Source organism: Neoarius graeffei, chromosome 1 (assembly GCF_027579695.1).
Source record: "Neoarius graeffei isolate fNeoGra1 chromosome 1, fNeoGra1.pri, whole genome shotgun sequence".
Classification (NCBI taxonomy): Eukaryota; Metazoa; Chordata; class Actinopteri; order Siluriformes; family Ariidae; genus Neoarius; species Neoarius graeffei.
This window is the reverse complement of record NC_083569.1, coordinates 112,359,589-112,385,913: the sequence shown is the minus strand read 5'-3', so window position 1 is coordinate 112,385,913 and position 26,325 is coordinate 112,359,589. Positions and strand designations below refer to the sequence as shown.

The 26,325-nt window shown below is 39.0% G+C and overlaps 2 protein-coding genes across 2 annotated transcripts in view; one reads left to right on the top strand and one right to left on the bottom strand.

Annotated features, from left to right (window-relative positions):
* Positions 1 to 26,325, bottom strand: part of LOC132885935 (titin-like) — a 605,367-nt gene that overhangs the window by 136,731 nt on the left and 442,311 nt on the right. The window lies entirely within an intron of this gene.
* On the top strand, positions 1,249 to 3,984 carry LOC132882087 (uncharacterized). Its single transcript, XM_060915323.1, has 7 exons — positions 1,249 to 1,531; positions 1,799 to 2,009; positions 2,249 to 2,328; positions 2,772 to 2,846; positions 3,117 to 3,176; positions 3,367 to 3,580; positions 3,837 to 3,984. The coding sequence occupies exons 1-7, from the start codon at positions 1,307 to 1,309 to the stop codon at positions 3,929 to 3,931; spliced, it is 960 nt and encodes a 319-aa protein (XP_060771306.1). The 5' UTR covers positions 1,249 to 1,306; the 3' UTR covers positions 3,932 to 3,984.

Genomic DNA, 26,325 nt, shown 5'->3' with positions numbered 1-26,325 from the left:
GATAATACAGTGCCCAGTGGGAAATCAAGTGGATCCGAGAGAATGGCATCGTCTACCACAACATGGTTACTCTTACAATGGATTGAAGATCCACCACAATGGGATGTAATAGAAGTGGGAAAGTGTGGTGCCGAGTTAAAGTTAATGGCCCTTGGAAAGAAGCTTCAGTCAGCAGTCGGGAACATCTATGATGTGCCTTGGAATGGAGAGACAGCGCCAGCTAAAGTCTTGGATTTGGGTAAGAAAATAAGCCTAGCTGCACATGTCGCATTCATTATAAAATAAAAATATGTTTTTATCATAGCAATCAGGCGATAGCAAACGATTTATGAATATTATTATTAATAATAGGCCTAATGATAAAAAAATTAAATTATATGATAAAATGATAGCATCCTATTTCTAGGCCTATAGTCTGTTTGACGAAACCTTGCCGGGTTGTTTTTCTGTGATAACTTCCTTATTTTTGAAACAAATTCACTCAACCAACATTTTTCTGAATCCTTAGACCTCATTGTGTTTTTAGAAATGTAACACTTTATATGAATTCAGAAGTTAAAAATTCAACTTTTATTGGAGTTTGAATGGGAGAGTGCAGTTTAACATGTTTAAGCAGAAAATGTGGGCAAAACTTGAGATGTTGAATTTCCCTTTCCTATCATTTTAGAATCTGAAACATCCCAGACTCCCAGTTCTTATACTGCTAATACGATGAAATCTCCAGATTCAGAAAAGTATTGGTTTGTAAAAATCTGTTGAGGATGAGGGCATTGAAAAAAAACAACCCGGCAAGGTCTCAGACTATAATCTAAGTAATGATGATGTCGATGATATGACCAAGAAGGGCAAGGCTCAGGGGCGTAGGCAGGATTTTTTGAGGGGGGGGGGGGGGGGGGGGTCAAATCCAGGCCCAGGTGCAGGGAAAGAAAAAATATAGGCCTATAACTAGGCAATATCAGATATCAGAGCAAGTTTTATTATCCAAATGCAACCAATGTTTCTACATCATGGTCCATAAATGCCTAAGACCTTAAAATGACCCTACTTATATCACATTGCTGTTCTTGTTTGACTAGACAGTAGTCAGTCTAGTTAATCTCTCTAATTTTTTGAAGGGCTCATTGATTTTTTTAAATTACTTTTTGATTATTAAGTGGGGGGTTCAGACAAACCCCTTGAACCCCCCCTGCCTACGCCCCTGAGGCTGTCCATGTTGTAACGTAATATTAAATAAAAAAGCATGTAAAATTGCCTACCAGTTATGTGTTGGACATGGCTGATTTCATACATTATAATAATATTGTAGATGCTTCTATTTTGTCACCTGGTAATTGAAGAGTATTGTTCTCAAATGTTACATTACATTATGTTTTGTATCATAGGTAAAGATAAGGCTATGGAAGCCAAGCGTACCGAACAAGTTAAGAATTACGAGGCTGCCATGGAAGTTGGTAGGAAGAATGGAAAAAGTTTGCGGTGTGCAAATAAAAGGATGGCTGATGAATTGTCAGAAAGTGAAAGCACTTCTTCAGTAAGTACATATAATAAAAAGCCATTGTCCATTTTTGTCTTTTAGTCTCTAAGGTATCAGTTGCTATATCTTTTTAAAGGGCTTAAATTGCAATCGGCTTCTGAGGAAGGCCTGTCTTCAATGTTTGCTAGATGAAAGATGCAGTGTCTGCTTAGAATCAATTATCTGTCAATTTATTCTGATACCATCTGTAACTGCTGCACATTTATTCCAATTTAAAAGGAAATTATTTTTTTCTGAAACAAAAATTTCTCTTGTATTTTACAGGATGCCAATGAGAAGAGAAAAGTCAAGAGAAAGAAGGTTAGTGATGAAGAAATCCTAATTTCAACATCAGCAATAGAAGACACTGGCAGTTCTGAAGAAAACGGTTGCCAAGGCTGCAAAAAATTGCCAAAGCTTAAAGAAAAATACAAGTTGGCAAAAGAAAAAATAAACAGATTAGAAGCTGAGATTGAGCACTACAAGCAAGTTACAGGTTAGTTTGTGGGATTTTTAACCTCAGAAAAAATGGGCTTCTCTTCATTTCTCTTCCTATGCAAATATCGATCCCCAATTCTGAGATCTTTCTTGCTGTTTTATAGGCAGAATGCTAAAAGTATCAGTAAAAATTCATTGAAATAATGGACAAAGTCTTGTCAATTTCAAGTTAAATGCATAGGGTATGAACTGATCATTCAAAGTGTTGATGCATTGTCTACCTCTCCTATCACACAGATGCAAGATCTCTAGTAGACAACCTTAAAATGCTCATTAGGGAAAGTAAAACAAAAGAGGTTGGCCAAGCAGAGTCACAGGTAAGACAATGGCATTCACACAAGATGCTATAACCACCTACTTGTGGATAGAAGAATTTTTGTCCATTCTGTTCAATTTGTTAGGCATAAAGCTAGGCAAGGCTTTCTATTCTTTATTTAATGGCCCTCCAACCCTACAAACACTATGAGAGAGGGATTTACATTATAAGAGCGTTTTTAGTCATGGAATAATTTTGACAAGGATTTAGCTTCTTTAGGACCCACTTATTTATTTCATTTCTTGAGCTTTGTCGTTTAGTCTCGACAGCTTCATCAAGTGGAGTCACCCGGTTTCTATCATCCTACAATCTCCTTGGTGGCAACAAAATAAAAATCATGCATAATTGGTAAAAAAGGGTATTTTTTAAGGAATGTGCCAACCTCAAATTCTCTGTAATACAGGAAAAGCATTACATCTAAAAATGTTTGTTATTCAATTTCAGAACCCAAATATAGGACTTAGGCCGATAACTGCACCGGTAACTCCTACCTCTGCAATTGAAAAAGAAGGAACGAAGGTGAGTTTAGGACTTCTACCAGCAAATATTGTCAATTTTGCCATTCATGTCACTGACTAAATTCAGCTAGGCTTGAGAACTGGCCAGGCTGCAGATTTCAGTATGGCACAGCTGTCATGTCATCATACTGACTCATTTCATATTATTTGGGAGAATACTAATTGATGTGGAAAGTGACTGGTGTCAGTGATTTTTTTTTTTTGGGAGGATATATTATTTGAAATTTGATTGATACTTTTAACTATACTGTGCATGTTTATCCTTTTACAGCAATTAGATGTAAATGATGGCCTACCAGCCACCCCTGGCAGAGTCAAAGAAACCACAAAGGTATGATGAATGAAGAGGGGTTTAATCTAATTTTCTCCAGTAGTATTAATAATGCAGCAAGACTTTGAAGGTTTGATTAAGGCATTTTGAAGGGATGTTGTCATCACGTCGAAAAGGTGTATGAAACCATGGATTTTACCTATTATAATACATTTGCATATTAATCAATTTTGAATCATTGTGTCCTCAGGTTGACATTGGACGAGGTGTGCTGGTTGAGAAAACTAGCCTGATGGCTTTGTCATCAGTGAAGTCGGGTTCAACATATGCCAGAAGACTATTAAAGACCATTTTTACCGATGCAGAGCTTGTTGGGAAAAGTCTGACAGGCAGAAAATCAAATGCCTTTAAAGACCAGGATCAGAAGCCTGCCCTTGACCCAACTAAAGTGGAGGCAGTTGTTGGTAAGTGGTCTTTGTATATTCTATCAGTTGTATAATAAAGGCCAGAATTGACAGTGCATTCATGGAGCTAGTAGCCATATCTGTAAATTCCTGAATTTTTAGATGTTCATGTAGTGCACAGTATTTAAAAAGTCATTTACTCATTTTTGCACTGTTAGAATTGCTTTCTCATAGCTCAAGTGTTATTGATAATAGATTAGCAATGCATTAATTGTATTTCCTTTTTTAAATTTCAAAATCCCATTTTTTGTTTCAGATCTTGCATGCCGTAAATTTGGATGCCCTCCAGCAACTATAAAGATGTCTCTTGCCAACAAGCTAAAGGAAATAACAAAAAAGGCAGCAAACTAGCTTACATGTACTAGTAGGATAAAACTAATAAATTTCAATACTTTCAGCAAGAAGCGCTTTTGTCATACTGTACCAGGGTCTGGCATTTTGGAAGTTAAGAGTGATTTGGTAGGATGTCCTGAATTCTATGGCACCTTGCATCCTTATGTTTTCCGCCTTTGATAGCTTTTTTAGTTGCTCACTGTATTTTCATGGGTAGGTCTTCGAGTATATGCAGGTGACTTCAATAACTATAGCAATCTCTATAGAAATTGCTATAGTCTCTATAGAAATTGCTGTAGAGATTTTCACAGTACTCTATAAAGAATTCTATAGAAACTTCATTAAATTCTGTTGACTTTCCATAGGAATTCTATAAGATTTCTATGTATAATCTCTATAACATTTCTATTAAAACTCTATAAAAAATCATATTAAAACTCTATAAAAATCCTATTAAAACTCTATAAAAAATCCTATTAAAACTCTATAAAAATTCTATTAAAACTCTATAAAATTTCTATTAAAACTCTATAAAAATTCTATTAAAACTCTATAAAATTTCTACAAAAAGTCTATAAAAATTCTATAAAATTTAATTTAGAAATTTTATAGAATTTTTATAGACTTTTTTTCTATAGAAATCTATAGAAAATTTTACCAAGGGTACATAAATGATATATGGCAAGCCGAATGGGATGAATGTGCTGGAAATAAACTGCATGACATATGTAATACAGTGAAACAAGTGATAACCCAGTCATTTTCATGCAGACATGATCAAGTTGTGTACACAAGGTGTAGAACTGGACATTCTAGACTCACCCATGTTTTTTTATTAACTGGAGGTGAACCTCCCCTTTGTGATCTTTGTGGTAGTCTCTTATCAATTAAGCATATTTTATCTTGCTCTGCCCTTAGAGTAAAAAGACAGAAAATTTTTAAAGAAGATACTATATTTGATATTTTTAATAAGGTCCCACCTTTAAAGGTTTTAAACTTTTTAAAGTGTATTGATGTGAACAAACTTATTTAATGTATTTATTTATTTGATTGTTGGTTTTGAATATGTCAAGTTAAATTTATTACCTGTATTTGCCATGAAATAGCCACAGCTGCTTAACTGGCAATAAATGAAAACAAACAAACAAACAAACAAACACACACACACACACACACACACACACACACACACACACACACACACACACACACAAGGGAGTGACCATTTCAGAGACAGACACAAGTTGGCAGTTGTGGTTTAGCAGCTTCTTCTTTTTTTTAATTCGGTGATGTCAGTTCAGCAGTGAAGGGGGGGGGGGAGGTGTGAAGATGGAGGTGTGAAGATGAATGTGTTAAAGCAATAACTGACTTGTAATTTTTCAGCTGGAACCCCACTGACTTATTATTGTTTTAAAGCCAAAAGTTGTCCAAACTGAAAATATTTGCATGTTGCATGGATTCATGTTGTTGAGGCCAAATTCTGAACCTACCACCAGCATCATGCAGCAAAAATCAAGGTGCATTAGACCAGGTGTCCAATTTTCAAACACCCAGTTTGGGTGGGCCTGTGCCCACTCGAGGGTCAGATTCTTTTTCTTGGCTGACAGGACTGATCGTCTGCTGTTGTGGCCCATCTGCCAAAAGATTTAATGGTTTTTTTTTGTTTGTTTTTGTGTGTGTGTGTGTGTGTTGTGAGATGTGTTTCTGTTCAGAGTGGCTATTTCAGATCTGCTGCATTTGCCTACAGGTCATAAAACGCCCCTTCAACTCGAAATTCCAACTTGTGAACTCTCAATTACGAGTTCCTCCAAGTTCAACATGGCAGTCAGACTTACACAAAGGAGCATCTCTTCAGGTGATGATACATGGGGCAACTTTTTGGGCAATGTTACTGGGCAGTGTTCCCAGCAACAGGCAACCAGGTGAGATACCGGGCAACTAATTAGGGCAACAGACAATTGGTAACCACCAATCAGATAAGAGCAAATCTGTTGCCAGGGAGACAGACACACAAAGATGGACACTGAAACATTTGCTGCTGTCACTTTTGTCTCGGCTTCAGCCTTTATTTCACTCAAGTCAGTATGACTTCTGGAACAAAAGTGAATAGACACTCTGGTTAAAAGATAATTTGTCATTATTTTTACATTCATAAGTCAAAATATTCTGTTAATAGCAAACATTTCTTAAATCTCTTTAAAAATGCTACTAGCCTCAATCACATATGCTATAACAAATAACTGACACATACATCACAAAAACATAACGGCAAAAACAAAATCATTTAATTCTCATGTCGGCAAAAAAAAAAAAAGGACCTGGACCAGGAGATGCTGCTGAGGAGGAAAAGGAGTGACAGAGCTCCTGAAAGGCTTAATTTCTTTTTTAGATCCCAAAGTTTCACCCTCAGGTTCCAGAAGCAGTCGTGCTCTGTATGTGAATTAGATCAAACGATAAGTTAGACAATCTCTATGGCAAATTTTTTTTAAAAAATGAACTGCTCACCACTTTTACCTTGATGCAAGAGAGCTAACATTATTCCTACATAGCTAGCGATAACTTTCAGCTAAGTATGTTTGCAAAAACCACTGCTAGTTAGCCAAAACCCATTCAGTTTCTATGGAGCGGTGTTTAGGTAACTGCAGTTTACACTTAGCTCTTGTCTCTCTTTTTCTTTGCTCCACTGCTGTTGAGAGGCTGCCATCTTTGTTGAAAATTTCAGAAGCTCTCAGGTGGTCGTGTGATTCGCTGCTAGCACTCTGATTGGATGATCTTAAAAAGTTGCCCGAAATGATCAAAATTGTTCAGATAGAAATTATGTTGCCCAATCTCAGTGGGAAAGTGTTGAAGTGCAGTTGCCTAGCAACATTGCCCAAAAAGTTGCCCTGTGTATCATCACCTTTACTTTTCAGTGAGTTATGCTGTATATTAAAAGGCTTTGCTTTAGTGAAGTCTATAACACTGATCATACAGTTTGTTGTATTGAGAAGGAAGGCTAACAAAAGATGAAGATGGAGGCACCCATGTTTACCCCCTCTGTACTTTGAATCAATGGAGGTTAAAATGATGTCATTCCGATCTCTAATTTAACTTTTCTGAGGTCAGTCGAATGTAGAATTCCTGTAACGTTACTGTCAGGCCATTCTTCTCTGACCTCTCTCATCAACAAGGCATTTCCACCTGTTGGGTTGTGTGGGTCCCTCCCTCACAGCAAATTCCCCAGTGTTGAATTAACACTTTCAGAGTTCATTTGTGTCCAATTGGACACATATAAACACAGTAGGGTGTTAAATCAACACTCTGGGTGTTAATTCAACACTGGGGATTTTGCTGTGCTCCCCCCATTTCTGTATAATGTCTAGACACTGCCTGCAACCATATCACAGTCACAGTGACTGAGATCACAGTTTTTCTTCATTATGATGTTTGACGTGAACATTAACTGAAGATCTTGACCTGTATCCTGGGCTGCTGCTGGTGAAGTGAATAGTGGTGACAATTATAAGGACCCACAGCATTCCAGTACTTCACAGGCTCCTTGTTATCACTGAATTGTTGTGTGCATGATTCAGTAAATTACACTGATTGAAACAGAATTTAAGCAAGACCATCAGCTTTGATGAAACAAATTACAATTTCCAAACCTGCTAAAGTTGGGCTACTTTTATCTTGTTTCTGATGTTAACGCAAAGATATTCTGAGAGGAAAATCTCTGGCTAAAGTGACTGGTTCGCGTTATTTTATTTGAACATTGCTGAAAATATCTTTGTGAAGTGCCCAGGCAGTCGTATCGGTTTGGTGTTTGTCCTGATATTTGTGTGCACCTGTGCTCTCACAGCTAAATGTTCTCAGAATCAGTTTACTGCTTATTTAGGACTTTTCACAACAGTTTCGGTTCTCAAACAAACATCTAAGCAGTGAAATAAGTGTGTGTTAGTTCTTTTACTGAATAGATAGTGTGATAGATGACTTTTCATATCATGGACCATGGAAACGGTAGGGCTCTACTTAGGGGAATGAGTATTTTTTATAGTGACTGTTCTCCCTTCTCATTGTCCTTTCCTCTCATGGGCAATGTGTCTTCGAATCAGTTGTGAAGGAAAATGTGATTTGAAACAAAGAAATAAACATACATTTGAATTAATGTGACTGCTCTATAAGCCAATCAAAGTTCACTTATTTTTTATACATATATATATATATATATATATATATTTATGAGTCTGTCTCAGGGCGGCACGGTGGTGTAGTGGTTAGCGCTGTCGCCTCACAGCAAGAAGGTCCTGGGTTCGAGCCCCGTGGCCGGCGAGGGCCTTTCTGTGTGGAGTTTGCATGTTCTCCCCGTGTCCGCGTGGGTTTCCTCTGGGTGCTCCGGTTTCCCCCACAGTCCAAAGACATGCAGGTTAGGTTAACTGGTGACTCTAAATTGACCGTAGGTGTGAATGTGAGTGTGAATGGTTGTCTGTGTCTATGTGTCAGCCCTGTGATGACCTGGCGACTTGTCCAGGGTGTACCCCACCTTTCACCCGTAGTCAGCTGGGATAGGCTCCAGCTCGCCTGCGACCCTGTAGAACAGGATAAAGCGGCTAGAGATAATGAGATGAGATGAGTCTGTCTCATGGGCGGCATGGTGGTGTAGTGGTTAGGGCTGTCGCCTCACAGCAAGAAGGTCTGGGTTTGAGCGCTGTGGCTGGCGAGGGCCTTTCTGTGCAGAGTTTGCATGTTGTCCACGTGGGTTTCCTCCGGGTGCTCCGGTTTCCCCCAAAGACATGCAGATTAGGTTAACTGGTGACTCTAAATTGAGTGTGAATGGTTGTCTGTGTCTATGTGTCAGCCCTGTGATGACCTGGTGACTTGTCCAGGCTGTACCCCGCCTTTTGCCTGTAGTCAGCTGGGATAGGCTCCAGCTTGCCTGTGACCCTGTAGAACAGGATAAAGCAGCTAGAGATAATGAGATGGGTCTGTCTCTGAAACTGGGTACTGTGGGGGTACCCCACTAAATATACTCACAGTCAATAAACTATACAGTTTTGAATGGTGATGTTGGTTTTAATTTGAAATAAAATGATGAAAGAAATAATATAGATACAACGAAATCTTTGATGTGAATATTCAGAATTTGGCAAAAATTCTGCAAATTTGTGGAAAAATGGCAGCTTGATCTGGGACATGATAAAAGGTTGACTACATTGCATTCCCTTAAAAAGGTTGTTGTCCACTGAAAAGTCAACAGTTATCACTAATTGTCAGAGGTGGGACAAAGTCACTAATGTGCAAGTCACAAGTAAGTCTCAAGTCCTACCACTCAAGTCCGAGTCAAGTCACAAGTCAAGGCACTTTTGACCAAGTCAAGTCCAAGTCCTACCCAAGCCAAGTCAAGTCCAAGTCTCATTTTTTTCCAAGTCCCTAACAAGTCACCATTTATTCTACAGGCAATCAACACATTTTTGATCACAAATGTATTACCTCTCCACACTGCAGTGTATGTCCTCCTTTGCCAGTCACCTTGGATAAAAATGTCTGCTAAATGTAATGTAATGTCAATGATTCATAGAGGCAGCACAAGTAACTACAGTACACCCATTCTTTTCCATTTTAAAATGTTTTAGAGCTTGTGCCCCAAGACAATCAAAGAATCTCAGAGGAGACAATGATTAGTTAGTTAACATTAGTAAAGCATCCTAAATTTTCAGTGAGTTTAGTTTGAGTGAGTCAGTGTACATCTGAGGCTAAGGGTGTGAGAATGAGTGAAAGTATGACCATTTCCTTAAATTTTTTATTGGAAAATTAGTGAGAAATTAAAACAAAATTCTAAACAAAACTAGTACTGGTACTGTGTAACAAAAATCATTTTCTTTTCATTTCATTCATGTCATTTTTCACATAAAAATGCTTTTCATGTGCATTTTAAGACATGAAACTCAAAGTCCAAGCTAACAGATGATCTGTGTACTTTTAGAATCAAAGAATGGTTTTCCTTCTGAAGTTAGGCACTGTCCCAACATACAACATGACATGCCTTTAATACAATACAACGTGACTTGAGTACGTTTGTGTGTGTGAGAGAGACCAACTAACTGACAAAAAATTCCGGAAATATCTGTTCTCCACTACTGAGAGAGGGATGTTGCATCCAATGACCAAATCTGTTAGTATTGAATATGTGATGGCTTTTTGTTGTGGGTGGGTAGCATTGTACTGTGTATCTTTTGCAGTAAGGAATCCAGAAATGGATGGCTGCTCTGTCTCACTTGGGATGATCTTGTTCTTCAGATATTCTGCAAATCTAAACAAGAAAAAAAAATGTAAAATTAGTAGGCCTACTTGTTTTCTGTTTTTAATCATGTAGACATTAACATGTTTTTATCATTTTCAATATCAAAGTCTGAGTTCATTTAATCTGAACATATTTGTTTATACACAGTATAATGTTTAATACAAGCCAGCCAGGATGTTCCCTTAAGCAGTTTAGCTAGACCACAATGCATTCACTAAACACTCACTAAAATACCGGTAGCCTCAGTAAACACAGAACGTTGTGACGATGTAGCCAGAATCAGAGTCCTCTAGGGCTCTGGCCAGAATGTGAGAATGAAGCCCTGGCAACATTCTAGAGAGCTGTATAATAAAGTAGAATAAACAGTTGTTGTGAATTTCAGAATGTTCAGCGGAATCCTCCAGATCCAAGTTGCGTGCTTTTGGCGAATTTGGTTTCTCGCCAGAGACTAATAAATGCACTGGTAAAGTCACGCTACAGTATGTAGAGGCATTGTGTGCCCTGTCGTTTGGGTAAGACTGTGGGATAATGCTTCGCGTTGGAGTAGGCTACACTCCAATCTGTCGGGATGTACTGCGCTATAAAACGTCAGCTGAGCTTACATTTTACATAGCCCAAATGGCCCATTATTGCCTACATGACACCAGAGAGAGGAAGAGAATAGAATTGAATGTCTCTGATGACATGTATAATCCCAGCACTAATAACACACATCGCACAGCGTCCACGACTTGGTGCAGTACGTAGCAAACAGTTAAACGCCTGGTTTAACTTGCATTGCTAGTCATCTCGTCTCAGTGGTTTAAATGCCTTTCATGACAAGCACTGACTTTCCCATTGCAAAGAGCAAACTTCTGTTTTACATACGTAGTTTGCAGCCTGGGTAACTGTTTATTTGATTCACGTTTTATCCTTTGCTGTCCGGTTCTTATCATAAGTCTGTGTCGTTCTGACCAGAGCCTTTATAACAATCTTGTAAACGTTCTCTGCTCTGACCAAATCACCACCTTCTGGCTATGCCTTCCCAATGTGTGTTAACTGGTAGCCTAGCCCACATAATCTAACACTAGACTGAACACAAAAGCAATCCAATAAAAAAAAATCTACTTCACTATTTTATATTCAGCAAAGCAAAACAAATCCTTGACAGCGTTAATATATTAACACATTCCACTTCTAGCCATGAACTAGCCTGTACAGATTCTTGCTAGCTGTAGCCTAGCTTTGTTACTTACTTGTCCTTATGCAGCCTCAGGTGACAAACGAAGTTTGATGTGGTTGACTGGCTGTCCGAAATTGTGGCTCCACATGTTCTGCACGTAGCAATGAGTTTGCCATCTGTATTGGAGTATTCTTTAAATCCAAAGGAAATTACGTAGGTAATCATGTTTTTATCCGTCCGTTCCTCATTCAGCATCCTCATTGCCCATCACCGTTTGGTTTTTCATTTGAACCAGTTGAAGTGCTTGAGTGACACCTAGTGCTAGTGGATTGAGCTGCCGTAGCCTAGGACAAGGAGCTACACCGCATTCAAATAATAACGAGTGTACTTGGATTCAAAATCGAGGGGGGGGGAAGAATATTTATACCTGATACGCCAAGTCATTGCAAGCTAAAACTGTCAAGTCCAAGTCAAGTCTCGAGTCAACAGCGTGCAAGTCCGAGTCGAGTTGCAAGTCATTCCTCATCTAGGGATTTCAAGTTTCAAGTCATCAAAATGGTGACTCGAGTCTGACTCGAGTCCAAGTCACATGACTCGAGTCCACATGTCTGCTAATTGTATTTTAAGTTGTAACTTTATACACCTAAAGATTGGTGCACTCACAGAATAATTATAACCATATTAAAACATCATGCAAAATATTTGATCACCGTTGTAACTCCATTTTCCGCAGACCCAAAACCAATACGATCGTGTGTTTTGATCTAAACGGAAAGCCTCAGGGTCAAGGTCACTACCTCACCAAAAGTAGTAACTAAAAATCACTATGCCATATAAAAATTCAGTTATAAATCTGCAATTTTCTTTTTTAAAATGAAAGCTGAAAGTTAGGTATAGAATATGTTTCTGACAGAATATGTAGAGCTCTTTTCCAAAATGCTATAAATCCATTTTGATTGTTTTCAGAAAAATGACATTTACCCAGACCCATAAATTTTGCAAATATTTAATTTATCCTGTTATAATACTACTCATTTTCAATAATAATTGACAAATCTAACAATGTTATTGATTATAAATCCAAAGTTTATTATATATATTTTTTCAAAACACTATAAATCCACTCATTTTTTCTGTCTTTCTGTTTTTAAAACAAGCGAACATGCTGTAGATATATAATATCAAGAACTTTCATCATACAATTTATAATAAAATCAATTATATAAACACTCAAATAACATTCATGTTTAATCTTACATTTTAAGGCTACATCCACACGACAACGGCAACGAGATGTTATTTAAAAAATATCGCGTCCAAATGGGCAACGATCAGTAAAATATCAGGTCTATATGGCAACGCAACGCTTGCTGAAAACGATGCAATACACATGCCACACCTCTAGGGGCGCTGTAAGACGGTCCCTTCGGAGACACCAGAACAATAGAAGTAGTAAGGACGCATGCGCATAAACTATTATGCGCGAGACTTCATATTAGCCACAAAGTCAGGAAAATCTGTTCGTAAAATTACATTATAATGACCAAATACAATGAAAAGTATTTTTCCAGTCTCACCTGTGAAAGGTAATCCCATGTGATCTCGTTTGGACAGCAAACCTGTTGGTACAGTTAAACGCAGCTAATCTTTATTCTCCGCTTTGACCTATCCAATATGGCGGCGAGGATGACGTATGATTCTACGCGGAAGGCGGCGTCTTTAATGGTCCGGAATAAATTGAATGCTACACGTTGATGGATTAATTTGTTGTTTCTCACCTGTGAAAGGTAATCCCATGTGATCTCGTTTGGATGGTAAACCTGTTGGTACAGTTAAACACAGCACATGAATCTTTATTCTCTGCTTTGACCTATCCAATATGGCGGCAAGGATGACGTATGATTCTACGCGGAAGGCGGCGTCTTTAATGGTCCGAAATAAATTGAATGCTACACGTTGATGGATTAATTTGTTCTTCTACGCCCTTTTTGAGGAATGTATTGTCGGACTTAAACCAACATGTGAAGAGGTGAGATCGCTCCTTTTTTTCCCTATTTTTGCTGGCGGGATTGACTCTGCCCTAAGGGCAGAGTCTCTCTCTCTCTCTCTCTCTCTCTCTCTCACTTTGCACCATTACACAATAAATATTCACAATGAAAATATTTTGTAAGTGTGTTTCATGAACCAAGTTATAGGATTTGTTGACAACTCGCATCGAGTTCGTTACACTTCTACCCGGCATGAAGCACTCACAGTCATGTGGTTGTGACATCATCGTAAACAAATCCGTTCTACTCATCCAGACGACTTCACAACGGCAACGTTGCCAGATCTTTCCACTCTGGAACCCGTTCTCAAAAAGATTGCGTTTTGGGCACCCAAAACGCCGGTGCCGTGTGGACGCCAGGCCTAAACGATAAGGAATTGTATTGGAGTCACCTGAATCCGTTGCCGTGTGGACAGGGCCTAAGACTGTCCACCACAAAAAACAACTAACTAAATAACAAATGGCCAGTTAGTAAATTTTTTTAAATGCAATCCATTCAAAGTGCCACCTTAAATAGCATGACAAAACCACTAATTAAATAACAATAATCAGCCCGCCACCAGAATAGCGAATTTTCTTTGTTTGCTCTCGTTGATGGTGCTCTTTGTTTAAACGACGTCTTCTACCACCTGGTGTAGGTCTCAGATGTTCTTCAGAACCATCAAAAAGTATTCACAACCACCATTTGCAAAAGTTATTTGTGCTCAAGAAGCTACACAAGCAAACAAAACTCCTCGCTTCAGGGCGCCGCCATGTGGGATAGTGTAGAACGCTGACCGAACTCTGATTGGTCGAGAGGAAATGTCGCACTCAGCCAAAAAAAACAGGTGTAGCGCCTATCGCGTTTTGGAGAGAAACTACAATTTGCAGCACATATAAACAAGGAAATATAGCGATTCGGCATGAAACATTAATGGAGCAGTGAATAGGCTCACTACACAGCAGAATAGCGTACAAACTTTTTTTTTTTATTTGGCGTTTATCGCGTTTTGGAAAAGAGCTCTTCATATGTTACGATGGCAGCTGGTCTTGTAAGAATTTCTGAGCTATAAAATGAGTTGTGGTCTATTTTTTACCATAGCGTGTTATTTGTGTTCGGGGAAGGACACACATTAACAATTTGCATGTGTAGAATGGAATTTTCCACTCCAACAGTTAGAAGTTGATCGTGCTTCCATTTGCGGTCTCTCTGTTACGCGAGTGATCTGTTCGGACGTTATCGCTGAAAAGGTGAGTTTTGACAGTTTTATTTTTGTTTTAGTCTTTCAGTATAAGGCAATAGAATGTTTCTTTTTCATCTTACTTTCATATTTCGTAGTGTTTGTGTATTTTTGGCCAATATTTTGCAACCATGGTCAATTTAGATCGAACTTTTGATAGAATCTACGGCCAGTCATTTTGCCACGCCCCCGTCTCGCGCTCCGTCCGGTGCGGTAGTGATGTCCCGTTGCTCGCGCACCACACCAGAGACCCACGCGACCTTCAGCCGGTACAGTCGCTGTTCTTTTACCACCACCGTTATTCTCATCTTTACGGTGTGTTCTTGATTTTTCCATTGTGTCCTATTGCGCCATATCAAATACCCAAAATGTATCATATTATTCATATTTAAGTGAATAATCAATTCCGTCATCATAACTTGGCATTTTTAACCCAAGCAATTAAAAAGAGAAAATTTATTCAATATTTTCACTCATCTGTGAAGGAGGGGCTTTAATTCTTCATGATGTAGTTATTTGATATGGAAATCAATTTTACAAAAGCATTTGGATTGTAATCCAAAAAAAAATTCCAGTGTAGGCCAGATGAAGCAAGATGCTATCTTTATTCTTATTAAACATGACAAAAGAAACATTGAGTGTTAGGTAAATGCAAAAAAAATAAAATAAAATAAAATTAGAAAATTTATTTTTTGACGAGAATGTCCCAAATGAGAGAGCAGTTTCTGAGAAGGACCCAAAAAAAAAAAAATATATATATATATATATATATATATATATATATATATATATATATATATTTACCAGCTGGGAGGTGACTGAGGTCTTGAAAATACTGACCGAGTCCCTCTGGGCCGAGGTCAGTATTTTCAAGGCCGAGGTCACGATATTTCACCATACAGACCGACCTTAAGCTGGTAAAGACTATATTTATTTTTTTCTTTACCAAATTCTCACAGAAAATGAGAGTGCCTGAAAGGGAAAACAAAGCCAAGGCGAGCCGGCATTTTGAATCCTCATTCACGGCTGTAATGCAAATGGCTTCCTCCTGGGTATACAAGTGCACTTCCATGGCAGGAAAAAAAAAAAAAAACATTTTGTCACCTATGTAGTCCTATTTATACAAAATTGAATCATTCAGGATTCAGCCATGTTTTTGCTCGGCGTTAGCAACAGTTACAGGTTTTCAGCTTTTCCTGAAATGTTTTTTATTTCGTCTTCATCAGGGTAGTAAAACTCGCTTTTGCTGTGAACGCTGTCGTTATCGCAATCCATGCTGTAAAATTAATGCTATTATACTGAGAAATGCAAAAATAAACGTTGCCAACAATTGCTACTATGTTTGTTGTTGTGAACGAGCGAGTCTCCAAAGGTCTATAACTAGGCTCCATATCAGAGGATTCTGGACCACTCGCGAGCCAATCAGAGCGCCTGATTTGATGGAAACCAGACCACGAAAAAAATAATTAATTTTATTGGTTGGGGAATTGTTGGGCCTAACCAATTCAAAATGTGTTCCACAGTCCATGTTTCATTCTGAGCTGGAGTCTGATCCAATAGGCCATTTGCAGGAATTGGTCACGTGTCAATTTTCCCCATGGCAACAAGCCCGTGGTAGGCAAGCTAACTTGACATTCCTTGACAACCATAAGAGTTTGACTGGCAATGCGAAGCAATCCATTTCTATAATAGCTGTTTTTACCTTTTCTACTGTATTTTTTGACCCGCATTTTTGTGTGTACTTGGAAAAAGTTTGTGGTTTTAACTTCTGTCGTAAGTTAAAGTGAATCATTTACCATAAAAGAGAGTTTTTTCAACTCAAATTGATCGCCGCCGAAAGAAATTCACGTGCAAAATGGCAGATATATCTGTATTTATATATCTGTATTTATTTTCAAGAATCTTCACACATTAAGCGAATGATAAAGGTAGAAAAGGAGAAATTATAAGTTATAAACATACCTGAGAAATCCACCATTTCGCCAATGCGTCTTCGAATCAGTTGCAAAGAAAAATGTGATGAGAAATAAAGAAACAAACAAAGAAACATTTGAATTCATGTGACTGCTCTATAAGCCAATCAAATTCACTAAAAATATTTAATTGTATTGGTTGGGGAACTGATGGGCCTGACCAATTCAAAATGTGTTCCACAGTCCATGTTTCATTCTGAGCTGGACTCTGATCCAATTACAGTGCACTTTCATGTGTTTTTGGTGGAAGGGCTAAAGGGAGGGGGTGGGATTTTTCAGTTGGATACTTTCAAAATCTGGTTTCTCAAAAATGACCTACCCTAGCTTTAAATAGCAAGCCAATGAGGTTAGCTGGCTCGTCTTATGTACTGGGCATGATCATGCAAATAATAGTAGGTACTATTAGTAGTTTCAAGTATGAACTGTGAACTGAGAGCACACAGTGTTAATGAGGAAGTGACTTTAAAATTTCTAAGAACACATTTTCCCCTATTGAACTTCTCTGTATATTTGTTCATTAGTCTGACTGCACTATTATTCCAGAGGAGCCCAGAATTCCGAGCTGTGACCCCACCTGTATCTGCATAATTTAATACACTGTGCTACTGTCACTTGATTGGATGATGGATAATTGCATGAATAAGCAGGTTTTCCTCATAAATTCAGACATCCAAAGTCTCCCGGAAGTTCCAGGAGTCTCCCGCATATTGATAGCAGCTCCCTGATGCCCGCACATTACATACAATCTCACAGAATCTAGAGCAAGCTTCATCCCAAACCTTTCGACCAGTCAGTCAGTGCATAGAGCATGAAGAAGAGTAACAGCTGCTCCAGCCATTTTCTGGAACCCAGGAAATTAATACATGGTACAAATCATCGTTTTTTTTGGGGGGGAGTTTGGTGTTCAGCTTTCCCAGTTATGATAAAGCATTGTCTCTTTGTAAATGTCATCTTTGTAAGCTCACTTGCTAGGCACAAGGCTAAATAATGGCAATAAATTACTTTCATTTTACAGTGCTGGAGTGGCAGGAGCAGGTGTCACGCAACATGCAGGAACTTGTTCGGATTCACCTCCAAAACTAAGTCGCTCATAAAACTACAACCATTTCTGGTTCTAATAGAATCAATTAGGACCATATACACCCTTTCTATTTTGTGCTACAACGTTAAGTAGAGGGGTGTGTTGGGGGTCAATGCGCAATTACCATTATTTATTTATTTTTTACTAAAATCATCATAGGCGGCATGGTGGTGTAGTGGTTAGCACTGTCGCCTCACAGCAAGAAGGTCCGGGTTCAAGCCCCGTGGCCGGCGAGGGCCTTTCTGTGTGGAGTTTGGATGTTCACCCCATGTCCGCGTGGGTTTCCACCGGGTGCTCCGGTTTCCCCCACAGTCCAAAGACATGCAGGTTAGGTTAACTGGTGACTCTAAATTGACCGTAGGTGTGAATGTGAATGGTTGTCTGTGTCCATGTGTCAGCCCTGTGATGACCTGGCGACTTGTCCAGGGTGTACCCCGCCTTTCGCCCGTAGTCAGCTGGGATAGGCTCCAGCTTGCCTGTGACCCTGTAGAACAGGAGAAAGCGGCTAGAGATAATGAGATGAGATGAGATGAGACGCACCACCTAGTGGCCAGTGTTAGAAATTGCCAGTCATACACACCACCTAGTGGCCAGTGTTAGGTAAAGAAATAAAACAAAAGAGGCTGGCTATGATAAGAAAATTCTTCAACCCAGAAACAGATCGAGTTCCGCTTGTAGGCAGTGCGTAAATCGATATATTACTTTGTTTTGAGTGGCTTTATTGCCATTAAACAAATACAGTTGAAAACAAATGTCTGCTTTGAAGCACTTTTTCCCCTTTTCCCTTATTTCTCCAGGACTACATTACCCACAATGCATTGTTGATAAAGCAGCTCCCCTACATTTTACAACACAGTGCAGGTGGAAGATAATGACATTACCCAACATGGCATTTGTTATAAATAAAATGAATGAATGAATGAATGAATACACAAATTATGCTCTGAGTTCAAACTGCAGTGCTCTAAATATTTAGATCTATTATACAACATATTGCCTCACAGATTTAAAATTTTATAAAATATTTACAGGGATTTCCTTTCCAGAAAATTTCTGAGGAAACTCACCTTTCTCCTTCATGGTCCTGCCTTCAGGTGAAGAGATTTGGTGCCATTTGGATATGTTTTTGCCTGTGTTTGGAGAAACTTACACAGAATTTAGGAGTTGAACAGAACTCCATCAAATTTGAGATTCAGATGGACAAGTACTTTGGGCATCCCAAAGAGCTGAAATGTGACAATCACCACTTACTTAAAAAAAAATATTATGATACGCTGTAGATTCTTAAAGCTCGGTGTGTCCACTCAGAACCACTACTGTGGAGTGTGTCATGACAAATATATTCAATACTGAACCCAGGCACCCCAAAACAGGCAGAAATCCCATTTACTGGCCTCTGGTTAAACCCATTACAATCTGAAGGAAGTCAATAATTATAATATAATTGTATAATATCAATGTAATATAATTAAAATTACACTACAGTTACCACTAGAGGGAGTCAAAGGCAATTTATTTTCACTTTTCAATCACTGGCCACCACATACCGAGTTACTGTAGCCTTCCTGTCAGTGTGATCCAGTCTGGTCATTCTCCTCTGACCTCTCTCACCAACAAGGTGTTTCTTGTAATCTATACACACTGTTGTGTGTGAAAATCCAAGGAGATTCTGAAATCCAAGTTACTGCATGAGTTAATGTTTTGTGCTGCTGCCACATGATTGGCTGATTGGATAACTGCATGAATGAGCAGGTGCATAGGTGTTCCTAATAACGTGGAAAGTGTGAATATGATGAACACTTAATATTTTGCCTATTTACAGCACTGCTATTCAGAGTGTTATTCTTGAGCACAAATTATTTTAATTCTGGCAAAATGAAACAATGGATTTTACAGTGTGAGCCTTAAAACAGGCTTAATGTCAAAAATAACGGGACAGGAGCAACTATGTCTGTGTCAACTAAAATATAAAACTGACGTACATACACCCTCTCTCTCTCTCTGTCACAGGAAGTGGTAAGGCTTTAACACACACCACTGCTCTGTCAGTCAGTCAGTCAGTCAGTCAGTCATTAGAGTTACAGGATGGAGCTCAGTCCACTCCCTGTGATGCTCTGTGAGTAAATTTTCTCTTTGTGTCTTCATTAGAGTGAGTGGTGGGGTATAAAGTTGTTATTCTGCAGTGTGAATGTCCTGAGTGATGAGTTTGTGTCATTAGGACATTGTGTGCACTTCAGCATGACTGCTCAGGTGGATCAGTGTATCCATATCTGTTATGAGAAGGGTTTAGTTTGACGTGTAACGACTCTCAGTAACGATGATAGACCAACAGGTAAGAGTACAAGTAGACCAAGTTTAAAACACAGGGTTTAAATAATCTAATGAGTGTAAACGAGTCTGTATTGTTGGAATCTGTTCCTGATCTTCTGTGTCCTGCTGTCATCTGCTGCTCAGTGACAACCTCTCATGATCATTTGATCTGCTAAAAGAAAATGACTGGATGGTGTTTGTACTTTCATCAGTGGAAGTCAGGGTTGTGATGAACTGAAATGTCTTTAGCTGCTGTGGTGAGACTCTGGTAGTCTTTCTTGTGCACAGAAAGGTTTTAACAAAACCATGTTAGCATTAACTAGACTTCCTGAGAAAATGCCATAGAACTAAATGCCTAGTTTCCTTTTTTTTTTCTTTTTTACTATAATGGTCTGTGCAGGGAAACATCTTACCACAGGAAGTTCACTATAAGACACACTAATACCACACTAATGCACAGAACTTTTTTTTTTCCAATAATCACGAATCATTATTTACCTTTCTGTTAAAAATAATAGAAAATAAGAGCAGAAACAAACATTTCTCATTAGTCCTGTACACACACAGGGCAGTGACCGTGTGAGAGGCCTGAGAGCAGAGACCAGTTCAAGGATGTGGTTTATTTTCTGTGAAGGAGGGAGGTGTGAAAGTGGACGTATGAAAGCAAGAACTAACTTTTAACTTTGTAACTGGTGGACTTTACTGTGAACAGAGAAGCTTTAACAAAACCATGTTTGCATTAACTGGACTTATTGAGAAAATGCCTTATAACTCAATACCTAATTTCCATTTGTGTTCTTGAGCAGGGAAATACCTTACTACAGCAAGTTGTGTGTGTGTTGGAATAATAATCATTCTTTATTTATTTGTGTAAAACAACAACAAAAGCAGTCGTGCAGAAATAAACATCTCATTAGCCTTGTTCACTCTCTCACACACACACACACACACACACACACACACACACACACACACACACACGGCAGTGACCATTTCAGAGAACAGACAAGTTGGCAGTTGTGGTTTAGCTTCTTCTTTTTAATTCAGTGATGTCTGTTCAGCAGTGAAGAAGGGAGGGAGGTGTGACGATGGAGGTGTGAAGACGGTTGTGCTAAAGCAATAACTGACTTATAACTTTTCAATTGTAACCCCACTGACACTCAGGGCCGTTGACAGCTTTGGCTGGGCCCGGGACAAAATAATCTGAGTGGGCCCCCCCCCAAATAATCTGAGTGCCCCCCCACACACACACACACATATATGCGTGCACGCACATCGCCACACAGCAACCACCCACACCCAACCCCTCTTTTCACAGTCTCCATTCACTCCAACCCTTAAATAACAGGTATTCCAAGCCCATTATAACAGTCAACCATTTTATTTCAACATTTCAACATATTTACAGTTTGAACATTTCCTTAGTCTGTAACTATTCAGGTGCGAAATGCAATGCGCCGGACTTTTGCTGTAGCAAAGTCGTCAATAAGGTCATTGAAGTCCAGCTTCTTTGCAAGTTCGCGCTCTATAGGGAGCATAGCCAGCCCATTGAGCCTCTCCTGTGACATGTGAGCAATTCCAGCGTTATGGACGTGACACTTGAACTCAAAATGGCAACAAATTACCCAGTGCATGTTTTATTGTCTCCCAGTATTTAAACAGGTGTTGCATATTTTAAGGCTGTACCATACTGGAGAAGTGATAGAACAAGAACAATTCCCATAGTACATCTAGGGCATGCCAGAAAATGCCAATAAAAGATGCGTTATGGATGTGACAGAAAAAGTATCACTTTTCTTGGGTGACTGTACATTTTTATCAAACTCTGTGAAATTGTAAACCTAATGTCGAAATGGAGATATCCATTTGATAGAGGGGTCCAAGGTGAATATTAAAAAATCTTGGTTTAAAATATTTTGTATTTCATGCAGAGTTTCGGAAGGAAAAGTCAGTGTTATGGATGTGACGAAATTCCGTTATGGATGTGACGCGTCTGAAATAGACATGGCATATGTTTAGAAAATCAGCAATTTAACCACCATAACCCTTTGAAAAACTCTCTAAATATCAGCTAAAACTATCAAAGTTCTTAAATAATATTTAGGATGGCTATTGTTTTGCTGTTTTGTGGATTTTAGCATACATTTCTGTGGCTTGTGGCAATAATATAGAATTGTACATGATCAAAGTTGATTTTAGCTTGGGTTTTACATTATAAGAAAGAAAGACTGACAGTGACATATTAGGTTGGTTACAAATTGGTTCAACTTATTCACATCTGTAAAATACAGGCCTAGGTGATATCTCTGGGAGTGGTTTTGATGTATTACATGTTGCTTTATTTTTGCATGGTGAGGTTGACATTTACATGGAATTGCCCATGTTTGAGCGCAGGTAGTTGATAAACCAAAATGATTGTTTACGGGATGGAACTGGGCCTCAATGAGAACGGAGTTATGGCTTTCCCAAAATCTGAACATAGAAGCATCACCACTAGTGATGTGTACAGTGAGTTTTTCAGTGTATTTTTTTTTGTCTTGTTTTTCATAAACGTCCTTTCCGTACTCGATTTAGAATGTTACAAAAAAAATTGACACCCTCCCAACCACGTAACATTAGCCTATCTGACCTGGGGGCTGACACGTTTATTACGGATAAACCAAAAGGATTACAACGTTCCCTGGATATAGAACTGGACCGAGAAGATTTCAAAATCTTAACGTGTAAGCAACAACAATAAAACAGAGGTTGTTTTATTCATTTAGGGCTTATTAGGCTACTTTCATTAATTGCGCTTTTCATACAGGCCTTTCATTTTTCACTTCAGCAAGGGAATTGTTTGAAGAGTATCCAGTCTAAGCGAAAGTTTAATGTTTTGCAACAGACTAACCTCAAAACACCCCATTTATAGCCCATTCGTTACATTAAACTCTATCTAGCTGGCAATTTCACATGCCGTTGTATCTACACGGGATGATTTCCAACAAAATAAGGTTTAATTAACAAGAGGCAGCGTTCCACGGGCTTTCAGCTAACCGGAGTCCAGCTCAGCGCAGCTCAGCAAGCGTGCCTAAAACATTTGGATATGATTGCCACATACATATACACATACAAACAGCCACTCAAATCTCCACTGCCAAGCCTCTACCTCTCCAACGCCAGATCCATGTAAACAACACGGACGATTTGGAATTACCTTATTCTATTCTATAATCGGCTGGTCAGTGCTGTACTCAATACTTAAGTGACTTACCCATCCAGTGAGGATTATTTTGTTTACAAGATGCCACATCTGAGTCGCTGACAAATCCTGAATTTCTGTAAAGATAACTGTGCAGAGGTTTATAAGCACGCAGTGCTTCACCACTGAACAGCGAGGGAAAGTTGATGAGGTAATTGTACACGTCCGGGTATTCCGCTGGCAGTTCAAAATCCGGTCGTGAAAACTCCGCCCGGAAAGCCATAAGGGTCACAAATCTGTAGATCGTTTATTTTAGACATATATCTAGTTATCTGTTCATTAGAAAAATGAGCCGTGTAGTCCGTCGGTTGAAATTGATCCATTCTGTACACGAGTGCAGCAGTATTCAGCTGTGTTTTTGACCGACAAGATGGCGGTTGTGTACTTTCCGGTCACGTGACTGCAAGATCTCTATAGTGCCGTGTTATTTGGCGCCTTAATCAAAGACCAAACCATTTCTGCATTAGGGGTGGTACGTGGGTTCTTGAATCTATTTTCGAAGACAATAAAGGCAAAAGAACCAGAAATCATTCATTGAATGCAAATGTAGCACATTTTTCTCCCCCAAATCAACACATTTTGAAATGAAACGGAATGATTAATGGCATCTTCATGAGGGACCAGTTCTGGGCCCCCCCTCATGCCTGGGCCCGGGACAAAATACCCGGTTGTCCCCCCCTGTCGACGGCCCTGCTGACACTTATTGTTGTTTTAAAGCCAAAAGTTGTCCAAACTGAAAATATTTGCATGTTGCATAGATTCATGTTGTTGAGGCCAAATTCTGAACCTACCACCTGCATCATGCAGCAAAAATCAAGGTGTATTAGACCAGGTGTCCAATTTCCAAACACCCAGTATGGCTGGGCCTGTGCCCACTCGAGGGTCAGATTCCTTTTTTTGGCTGACAGGATTGATATTCTGCTGTTGTGGCCCATCTGCCAAAAGATTTCACTGTGTTTTTTTTTTTTGTGTGTGTGTGTGTGTGTGTTGTGAGATGTATTTCTGTTCAGAGTGGCTATTTCAGATCTGCTGCATTTGCCTACAGGTCATAAAACGCCCCTTCCACTTGAAATTCCTACTTGTGAACTGTCAACTATGAGTTCCTCCAAGTTCAACATGGCAGTCAGACTTACACAAAGGAGCATCTCTAAAGGTGATGATACATGGGGCAACTTTTTGGGCAATGTTGCTGGGCAGTGTTCCCAGCAACGGGCAACCAGGTGAGACACTGGGCAACTAATTAGGGCAACAGACAATTGGTAACAACCAATCAGATAAGAGCAAATCTGTTGCCAGGGAGACAGACACGCAAAGATGGACAATGAAACATTTGCAGCTGTCGCTTTTGTCTCGGCTTCAGCCTTTATTTCGCTCAAGTCAGTATCACTTCTGGAACAAAAGTGCATAGACACTCTGGTCAAAAGATAATTTGTCATTATTTTTACATTTATAAGTCAAAATATCCTGTTAAAAGCAAACATTTCTTAAATCTCTTTAAAAATGCTACTAGCCTCAATCACATATGCTATAACAAATAACTGACACATACATCACAAAAACATGATGGCAAAAACAAAATCATTTAATTCTCATCTCGGCAAAAAAAAAAAAAAAAGGACCGGGATCAGGAGATGCTGCTGAGGTGGAAAAGGGGTGACAGAGCTCCTGAAAGGCTTTCTTTCTTTTTTAGATCCCAAAGTTTCACCCTCAGGTTCCAGAAGCAGTCGTGCTCTGTATGTGAATTAGATCAAACAATAAGTTAGACAATCTCTATAGCAATTTTTTTTTTAAAAATGAGCTGCCCACCACTTTTACCATGATGCAAGAGAGCTAACATTATTCCTACATAGCTAGCGATAACTTTCAGCTAAGTATGCTCGCAAAAACCACCGCTAGTTAGCTAAATCCCATTCAGTTTCTATGGAGCGGTTGTTAGGTAACTGCAGTTTACACTGAGCTCTTGTCTCTCTTTTTCTTTGCTCCACTGCCGTTGAGACGCTGCCATCTTTGTTGAAAATTTCAGAAGCTCTCAGGTGGTCGTGTGATTCGCTACTAGCACTCTGATTGGATGATCTTAAAAAGTTGCCCGAAATGATCAAAATTGTTCAGATAGAAATTATGTTGCCCAATCTCAGTGGGAAAGTGTTGAAGTGCAGTTGCCCAGCAACATTGCCTGAAGAGTTGCCCCGTGTATCATCACCTTCATTTTTCAGTGAGTTATGCTGTATATAAAAAGGATTTGCTTTAGTGAAGTCTATAACACTGATCATACAGTTTGTTGTATTGAGAAGGAAGGCTAACAAAAGATGAAGATGGAGGCACCCATGTTTTCCCCCTTTGTACTTTGAATCAATGGAGGTTAAAATGATGTCATTCCAATCTCTAATTTAACTTTTCTGAGATCAGTCGAATGTAGAATTCCTGTAACGTTACTGTCAGGCCATTCTTCTCTGACCTCTCTCATCAATAAGGCATTTCCACCTATTGAGGTATTTCACCTGACGTCACAGGGTCACGTGACGCCCCGGTGTCTGCCATTTTGAACGTCAAGCTACATACTAACGCTGCAGACAGAGAGGGAGAACCAGCTTGAAAAAAAAACGTGTTACAGACACCTAGAATAGATTAATTTGTCAGTAAGCACTCTATAAATAACCATGGTGTTTGCTTGTTGTGCTGTGGGCTGCCACAGCAGACAGGGACAGCGTGCAGGATGCTCCTTTTACCGGTTTCTAGTGATGGGAATTTCAGCTCTTTTTCGGGAGCCGGCTCTTTTGGCTCTTCTTACTATAAGGAGCCGGCTCATTCGGCTCCCAAACGGCTCCTGAGATTTTATTTTTGATTTAATTGCTGCAATTAACTAGTTAATTAATTACATTATTATTTATATTTTACCAATAGGATGTTTTCCATTTTATTTTTTAGTTTTTGTAGCCATTGTAAAGCTTTGTAAAGTATAGCAGTGTAACAATGTTCTAGCTATAGAAATAAAACTTACTTACAATTAATAAATTATTTTCTCACAAACATAATGCAAAACTGTGTTATATTACCAATATAAAATACACAGCTGATTTTCCCCTCCTCAGGTGCCTCACAGA